Here is a 9,301-nt window from a genome sequence, read left to right on the forward strand (position 1 = left end):
CTCCTCCAGTGTCTGTCGTGTGTTTCCTTCCACCCACCGTTTTTACCGACCCCCTTGAGGACTTTGATGCAGGTGGGCGAACACAAAGAGTTCTCAACATATCATGGGTGGCTGTATAACCTAACCAATGGATACATTAAAGGATGTGTATTATCTAGATACATTCACTGAAAACAACAACAACAACAAAAACAGCAAAACAAAGCACAACACCATCCAAACATTTAACTTCTTTTTCAACCTCCAATTAAGGACAGCGTGTCAGGTCTTTATTGCACGCATGCCTCTGTGATAAACACGGCGTTTTTGCAACATGTCGGTTATCAAGTGAGTCACCGTTATTGTAAGGTTTTCTCTCCATTATTTTTACTGAGTAATGAAACATTAATTCTTGACGTAATTCAAAAATTAACAGACGCCATTAACGTTTCTCATAATGTCCACGTTGAAGATAAAATGTAGGCAACTAGAAATGGAAATCGACGATGTGTATAGCTAGTCTTGACTACTGACTACCACAGCCAACAAAAAACAGTATCAGAACAAACAAATAAAAACAGTAGCTGTGAGTTGTTTCTTGCTTTTCACTGTTTTACTTGTTGTTGTGACTGGTAGAGTAACTAACTGGCGTGAGAACTGTTGTATAATTTCCACTGTTGTTATTACCATTTTGGTGGTGACAATGATGACGATCATAGTGATACTGATGATTACTGTTGTTGTCATTTGTTATTGATAATGATAATGATATATTATTATCATTATTATCATCTTTCAGCTATAAAGTATAAGTATCATGAAGGAATCTGACTATAAATATTATCACTGATGCTCTTGTATCCGATTTTGTTACCAGCGACTAAAGATAAGACTAGAACAGCAGCAGCTTTAGTTCGCATGTCTACTGTTAAAACATCATGATTAATATCGTTGCTATCATTGTCTCTTCATCATGCTTATGATGCATGTGTTGATTACTGTTTACATGAGTAAAACATCCTCTTTGTAACCAAATCCATGACTGAACTGAAAACAAAGAAACCTCGACGCAAGGGCAAGAACACTGGGCCTGAAAAAAAAACAAGGAGAAGCGGAAGTTGGAGGGCGAATGTTGAACTCTTTTGGAAAGAAGTTTTTCGCAGTTTTTCAGAATTTTCTGACGCCGTGGAACAAGAAATTTTGCATGGAACCTTTTTTTTTTTTCTTTTTTTCTTTTTTTCTTTTTTTTTTCTTTTTTTTTAATAAAATAACAAATTTAAGATTGGTGGCAATGTTTTGTATTTCTAAGATTGGGTTAGAAAAAAATTGTCTACTATGTAAAAGACCTTGTAAAAGAAATTGGGAGATTTTTAAAATTTTCATTAATTTCAAGATATAATTCATAACCCAGTTCTAATCATGGAATACTTTGGTACAGTAAATTCAGTTAGAAGCTTCTTAAGAGAAAAGAATACTGTATTAAGTAACAATCACAATAGAGCGGATTTTAATAAAAGCTTAAAGCATTATGATAAAAGCTCGAAAGGGAACACATTGATTTCATGGTATATTTATTGGGAAGCCAGCGCTACCTAATGCTTGCTAAAATTGGGATCATAGTTATGAAAATCAACTCGAATGGAAGAATTCTTTTTAATACACTAAAGACACAAGAAATAAAATTATGATGGTTTCAGATTACAATTAATCATCGTGTCCTTGTGACAAATTCTATGTTGATGAATATGGGAGTGTTAGCAGACAACAAATGTGATTTGTGTAAAAATAGGACACGATCCGACACTGTCTATGGGAATATAATCATGTACAAGTGTCTTGGACAGAGTTTGCACGATACTTTAAAGAAAAGTGTCAAACTGTGATAGACTTGATCTCAAGCATGTGTTGGTGCTCTTTGGGTGAAACAATAAAACAAAGACTGATGGTCGCTTCTCACATATCTTGATAGCCAAATTCTTTATGTACATATATAGAATCAATAAAGCAAATCCAACAATACAAATGTTCTTAGAAAGGCATATGAAATTGACAAGTATGTTTTCTTAGAATATTTATAGATAATAACAAATGTGTGCAGAAATGGGCACCATACACATGTATTGTACAAGATTAAGATTTGTGTCATATGGAATTAAGGTGGGATTGAATGGTTATGGTTACTGTTAATTAGCATTAAAATTAATGTAGGAATGAATAGTCGTCATGTACAAGTGTACAACTCATTATGCTTTAATGTGAACCAAGCATTGCGATACTACATAGAAATACATATATAATGAGTGAATGAAAACCCATTTACCTGGCTATATTACTTTGATGTAAATTGGGCACAGCAATACCAGTGGAATCAATGTGTAAATGGATAGTTTTAATTCTGTCATTACTGCAATTTCATTGTAAAAGTGCGTTAAGATATCACACAGATCGATGTTTGAATTGATATTTGCTGTTCTGCAGATGTGATGCTTGATGTGGAATGGTTGATGTTCGAAACAATATATTGTTGTATTTTCCTAATGTAAAATATTGTATTTTGTACGTAAACCTTTGTCTGAATAAAAATGTTTGGAAAAAAACATAAAAAGAAAGAGGCGCTGCAGTTGTTGATGCGGCATTCCTGTACCACAACTTGATAAGGACATCTGCCGCAGCCTTCAAACGGCTGAGCAAGAGACAAAGAATTCAATTGTCTGCCGATGGTGTTGTTACTGCTTACATTATAATCATAATTATCGCATGTTTTTTTTGTTTGTTTTTTTAAATTTTTTTTCTTCTGATACACACAGCTGAGCAGCAGTTTACACCCCCAGCAGCAACAGCTGTAACGTGATGTGCAAATAGTAAAGAGTGGTAACTCTCTCCACACACAAGGTACATAACTTCAAGCCAATGCTGCTATTTCTTAATCATTTGATCTCCTGGCCTCATTGTTTATTGATTTCAAGCTGAAAAACCACCGAGGCAACCATGTGCTCATTCTGTATTGTCCGTGTGTTCTGTGTGGCTTGTTGAGGATTAAAGAGGCTATGCCAGTCTTGAATAAAAGCTAATTTGTGTTTGCACATTTCTTCTGTCATTGCTGCTGTGTGCACATGTCAAATGATCGGTATAAGAGCAAGCCCGGCGCTTCCTTTCTGGGGGAAGTGTCTGGGTTTGTTCCAATGTGCCTTTTATTTACCTGGGTGCTAGCTGAATTGGTAGCGTAAGCAGTACTGACTTGAAGTTGTGTACCTTGTGTGTGGAGAGAGTTACCACTCTTTACTATTTGTTAATCATTGGATCTCTTGGCCTCATTGTTTATTAATTTCAGTTTGTACCGTGATGTGTTCTACGGTCACCTTCCTCTTGACCCGCTGCCCGAACGTCGCTCAGTGCGGTGACACTCAGTAGCTCAACAAGCCCCCCATGATGTTCTGAGTGACGAATCGTTGAACGTGTTACCCCATTCCCTTGACCAGTCAGAGACGACGGTGTCGTGTCCACATCACGACGCACTGCTGGTGAGGGCTGGTTGGTGCTGGTGTCTTCCCCACTCACACTGTGGGACCGGGGTTCACTTTCCTGTTGACAGGAAGCTACATCCTGTGAAGACATGGCAACATGGTATACAGGAGCATGCCGAAAAAGACGGGTTTTGCAATTGTTACAATGTCGGTGAACCATTAAAGATGTAAATAATGGGATGAAACACTTAATGGTTAGTCGGTTTAGTATCTACAATGTTCAAAGAGGGTATCGCAGCAATGGCTGGTGAAAATATTTCGAGGATCAATGATTATATCGTGTACTTAATGTATTGATATTGTTTTATATTCGTTTATATTCTTGTGTGTTTTGAAGGAAGGAAATTGGCAGAATGGTTAAGACGCTTAGCTGCCAGTACAGTGTCCGTGAGGGTCTGGGTTCGAATCCCACTCTCGCCCTTTCTCCCAAGTCTGACTGGAAATGGCAAAGTGGGCGTCATTCGTATGAGACGATAAACCCAGGCCCAGTGTGCAGCACGCACCTGGCGCACTGAAAAAGAAGACATCTCAAAATAAGTGTTGACCCCCAACATAATTCTACAGATGAAATTGACTGCCAGGCACACAATACATATGCATGCACTCAGTCCTGACCAGCGCGCCAGTGATGCTGCCGGTCAGTCATCTGCCCAGCACTGTGCTGAGGCATACATGGATTTTGTCCCAACGCATTGCCACCTCCCTGAGACACTAACACTGTTGAGTGTTTCTACATGGTATCTGATTAAGGAAAACGTGGTGTGCATACCTAATGAAATACAACAGACCCACACAGACAGACAGACACACACACACACACATGCACACACACACACATGCACACACACACACATGCACACACGCACACACACACACACATTCACACACACACATACACACATGCATGCACTGACTGAAACCATTTATTGTCAGATTAACTGTTTGTTGTACTGACATTTTCGCAACCATTTGAATAAAATATTAACTGAGCAACACAAGGAAATTCTGATTTGAGGAAGGTATGATTTAAAAAAAAAAAAAAAAAAAAAAAAAACAAAAAAAAACACACACACACACACACACAAACAAACAAACAAACATATTTAACAAATCAAGGTACCAAATTTCATTAATATCATTATCTCCAAAAAATATTCTAACGCACCCACATACTCACATACGTTTCTCCCCCACCCTCTCTCTACATACATCCATGCATGCACACAAATGCCCATTATAATTCCCCTACCTCATTCCCCTGCCCACTCACTCACACACACACACACACACACACACACACACACACACACACATTCACACTGTCTCTCACTCTTTCTCATCAAATTAAGGTTTCGTAATGTAATCAAGACGACATATTACATGTTAGGGTCGAACAGTTCCACTAATTAGAATAATGGGAACTTTGCTCTACAAGTAAATCTGACGCTATCACCCAAAACGAAACACTATTTTGGATTAAATAAAACAGAGGGGAACCTCTGCAACAGAAAGGGGATGAAACAAATTAGAAAAACCGACCAATTGGATGGCTTTTAATTAGGTCAACTGCGGTTTTTGTCAGAGACCAACCATTTTCTTTGCTAGGGTGAAAAACGCTGGACATGACTAATGGAAGATTAAAGGATGTAATCATATCATGAAGGGGTTTGAAATGTAAATGTGTATCTGGACATTCGAGCAAAAAATGTGGGATGTCAAGGGTCTTACCACAAATACATAGTGGTGACGGTTTCAAAAATCTGCATAACCATGCATTAGTTCTTAGCCTATGTGTCAAGTTTCTTGTGGAAATTGATCCTGGGGGGTTAGTGCCTTTTCTTGCTGGAAGAGAGAGATCCCACTAGAGCTTCTTTTTTGAGTTTTCTAAGAACTGTTTCTGTCTGAAATTCCAGATATATGTTGAGAGAATAGTACAAGCTTCAGAAACAGAAATAGGAATATTGTGATTGATTGAATCTGAATTGTTCGATGCCGCTTCCTTGGCACAAAAATCGGCCATTTCGTTGCCACGAAGATTAGAATGTCCAGGAACCCACAAGAGTGAAATGTCGGAGCCTCGCATAATTAACTGGTGGATTAAATACAAAATTTCGTACATAATATCTGCTCGTTCAGATGAAGATTGATTATTTAAAGCCATCAATGCTGATTTTGAATCAGACAGTATAAGGATTTTTGCAGGCACAAGAGGCATATCACTAAAAAAGGTGAAAGCCATCAGAATTGCAAACAATTCAGCAGTAAAAATTGAACAACCTTTAGTTAAGTGGAATCTCTTTTTAATGTTAAGCTCGGGGATTACAAAAGCGGCTCCAACTTCAGAGTTACTACTAATTGATCCATCTGTGAAAACACGGAGGTAATATTTGAAACGTGTATTAATTAGTTCTTTGGCCCGAGAGGCAATAATGAGTGGACTGTCACTCTTTTTTAATTGTCCATATGTAAAAATAATATTTGCTTGCTCAGTCAGCCAAGGCGGATGAAAACAATGCGGAATTTTCGCAATCTGGGAAAGAGGCAGACTGCAACTCTCAAAGACTGACTTAGTAAAATCGAACAAGGACGTGTATACAGCTTTGTTACGAATTTCTCTACAGATGTACGTTTCTTCATCAATTTCAGAGACAACCGAATTTGGAACAGCTCTAGCCCTTACCATGTAGTTACAGGCACATAATTTCCTGTGTTCAGGTAATGGCAAAACACCAGCTTCTTTGTATGTTTTGTCGATTGAAGCCCATCGCGGTAACCCAAGTGCAATCTTAAAAGCTAAGGAATCAATACTTGTCAGTTTATGAATATCAGAGTTTGAAGCAGTGAAATAGATTTCCTGACCATATGATATAATTGAGCGGACTAGTCCCATTGCAGCATTGATCAGATTATTGCCACAATTTATAACAGGGATTCCAGAAAGCACACGTAATAGAGCTATTTTCTTCCTCGCTTTCTCAATAAGGTAGTTTATATGCTTAGTCCAAAAAAGTTTATAATGGAAGATAACACCGAGAAATTTCACCTCTTTATTCGGATATATGATAGTATCATTTACCTGTATTTTAATAGCATCCCTACCTTCAAATTCAATCAACTTTTTAGTAAATATGACGAAAACAGTCTTTTCAGCAGACAGGAGAAAACCACTTTCTTTCATATATTCCACAATGTTGTCGATGGCATCTTGAAAATGCTTAATAATTTTATTTCGTTTTGATGTATTTTTTGTAATATTACAGTTTACATTCTTCCAGAGAGCTATGTCATCTGCATAAGCTACTAATGTGGCACCATTTGTGTTGATATTTTTCATATCATAAAGCATTAGTGAAAACAGAGTGGGAGAAATCACACTTCCCTGGGGAACACCCATATTGACGGACCTTGATCTGGATAATATACCCCCTAATCTCACCTGGAATGTCCTCTGGGATAAGAATGACTTAAGAAATTTTAGAAATCGACCTCCCAACCCTACTGTATTTGCTTTATGAATCAATTTATAGTGCCACACAGAGTCATAGGCTCTATGAATATCAAAGAAAGTTGCGACCGTGGAGTGACGCTTTGCGAGTGCCTTCTTAACATGAGAAGTTAGATGGACGACATGATCAGTAACACCCCTACCTCTTCTAAAACCAGCCTGGAAAGTAGGTAAAATTCCTTTCTTCTCCAGAAAGTGTTCTAATCTAGTTTTCAAAATTCTCTCAAAAACCTTCCCAAGATGGGGAGTTAACGAAACAGGTCGGTAACTGGAAGGGCTAGATTTAGGTTTTCCTTGTTTGTGAATAGGTACTATGGTTGCTTTCTTCCAATCAGTTGGAAGGATACCAGAATTCCAGCAAATCTGAAAAAAATCTAACACTCTTTTTAAAAAGATATTTGGAAAATGTCTGATCATGTTGTACGATATTGGATCTGAGCCTGTCGCAACTTTCCCTGACTTAACAGCATTGAGAGCACGGTATAGATCCCCCAGCGTTAGGTCTGCATTAATGTAAGATGCACTGCTATCATTCTTATCCATTTCACAGGGGCAGTTCATATCTTCAAACTGTTTCCTTCTCTTTTGCTCATAGGATGGCAAGTATTCTGTCTGACTCATTTTTGCGAATGTATCCGCAAATAACTCGGCTTTCTCTTCCCTAGTTTTATACACAATATCATTTTCATACAAAGGAGGATCAGGAAGATTATAGACACCCTTTATTTGCTTTATTTCTCCCCACAGTTTTGAAGAGGCAGTTGGGTTGCTAGTACAGTCGTTAATCAGATTTGTGTAGTACATCTTTTTGGCAGCAGCCACTGTTTTATTACTAAAACTATTAGCCTGTTTATACTTGTTGTGCAGTTCTGATACTCTTTCTTTGGATTCGATTTTTCGATACCTATGCCAGTTTTTGAAAGCCTCTGTTTTCTTATTGACTGCTATTTCACATGAGCTGTTCCACCAAGGATTACCAGACCGTTTTGGATTGGCTATATACTTTACTTTTGGAATTGAACCATCAGCAGCCTTCAGAATAACATTCCTTAGAGACCGATAACAAATTTCTAAATCTTCTTGTGATGTAACATCAGTGTTGAAATTTAAATCAGCAGAGTAATAAGCCAGCATATTACCAAACAGATCCCAGTTTGCTTTCTTTTCATTATATTTCAACCCCATATTATCTTTAATTATGATCTCATGTTTTACAGATAATACCATTTCAACTGGAAGGTGGTCACTCCCCAGTGGTGTTTTGAGAACTTGCCATTCACAGTATGGATTTATATCAGTCGACACCAAAGAGATGTCTATTGAAGAATTTTTTTGATCTGCCCGATCAGCGATTCTTGTTATTGAACCATCATTTAATATAGTTAAGTTAGAATGAACTATGGTATTCGCTAGATATTCATTGTTGGTTGTGAATTCGCAATTTTTGTCCGACCACAAGGCATGGTGCGCATTAAAATCCCCTAGAATTATCCAGCTATGGGATAAATCTAAATCCATTAACCAGTCAGCTTCACCTCTTGAAACTCCATCAGGGTAGTAACAGTTAACTACAATTAATGTTTTATCTAAGACAGAAAGCTCTATAGTTGAAGAATACAAACGTTTGTCTATACTATAACATGGTGGTTTTCTAGCTTTATATATAATTGAATCTGAAATATAGGTTGCAACTTTAACTTTTCCTTTGCGCTCTGTTTCATCAATAACTGGAGGGTAGAAGTAACCCTCTAACTTAGGGAGATTGCTTTTATAACAATTGAGGGACTGGAGGGCAATTATATGATAGTTGTGATCTTGCAGAAAATGGATCAGATAGTCAAAATTACATTTACTTCTACAGTTCCATTGCAAAAAACGAAATAGGCCTGCGCCACACCCATCATCATTACATCCTGCTGTCTGCATAAGTGAATAGATACATAGAATAAAGAGTATCTGTCTAATGTACTTCAGGAAAAGAAAAAATAAAGACACATTTACCTTACATACATTCATTTGGAATTCACACGGCAATTTGACAATATTGATTTCAGTTCAGAGATTGAGGACGTCATGACGCCCGTTATGTTTTTCATGATGCTGACAAACTGATAAGAAAGGTTTTCCAAAAACGTGATTATACTTCCAAGTACAAAATCAGAAGGATCGGAAATTGCAGACACTGGTGAGATTGATTCTTTTCTCTGAATGGGGTTGGTCTTCACAAATGTTGGTTGACGTGTATTGACAGGGGTTTTGCAGGATGGTGTTGATTGTTCTGAACAGCTTGATG

General features: G+C 37.6%; 1 protein-coding gene across 4 annotated transcripts in view; it reads right to left on the reverse strand.

Moving 5' to 3' along the window:
• The window catches only part of LOC143287514 (uncharacterized), a 32,425-nt gene that overhangs the window by 18,270 nt on the left and 4,854 nt on the right, over positions 1–9,301 (reverse strand). For 2 of the 4 annotated variants that reach the window (XM_076595552.1, XM_076595549.1), the window contains exon 3: positions 3,318–3,582. In XM_076595552.1, coding sequence (XP_076451667.1) covers positions 3,318–3,582 — 265 coding nt within the window. The remainder of the gene's footprint in view (positions 1–3,317; positions 3,583–9,301) is intronic. The other 2 variants (XM_076595551.1, XM_076595550.1) reach the window with 2 other exon arrangements.

This window comes from Babylonia areolata, chromosome 11 (genome assembly GCF_041734735.1).
Source record: "Babylonia areolata isolate BAREFJ2019XMU chromosome 11, ASM4173473v1, whole genome shotgun sequence".
Taxonomy (NCBI): domain Eukaryota; kingdom Metazoa; phylum Mollusca; class Gastropoda; order Neogastropoda; family Buccinidae; genus Babylonia; species Babylonia areolata.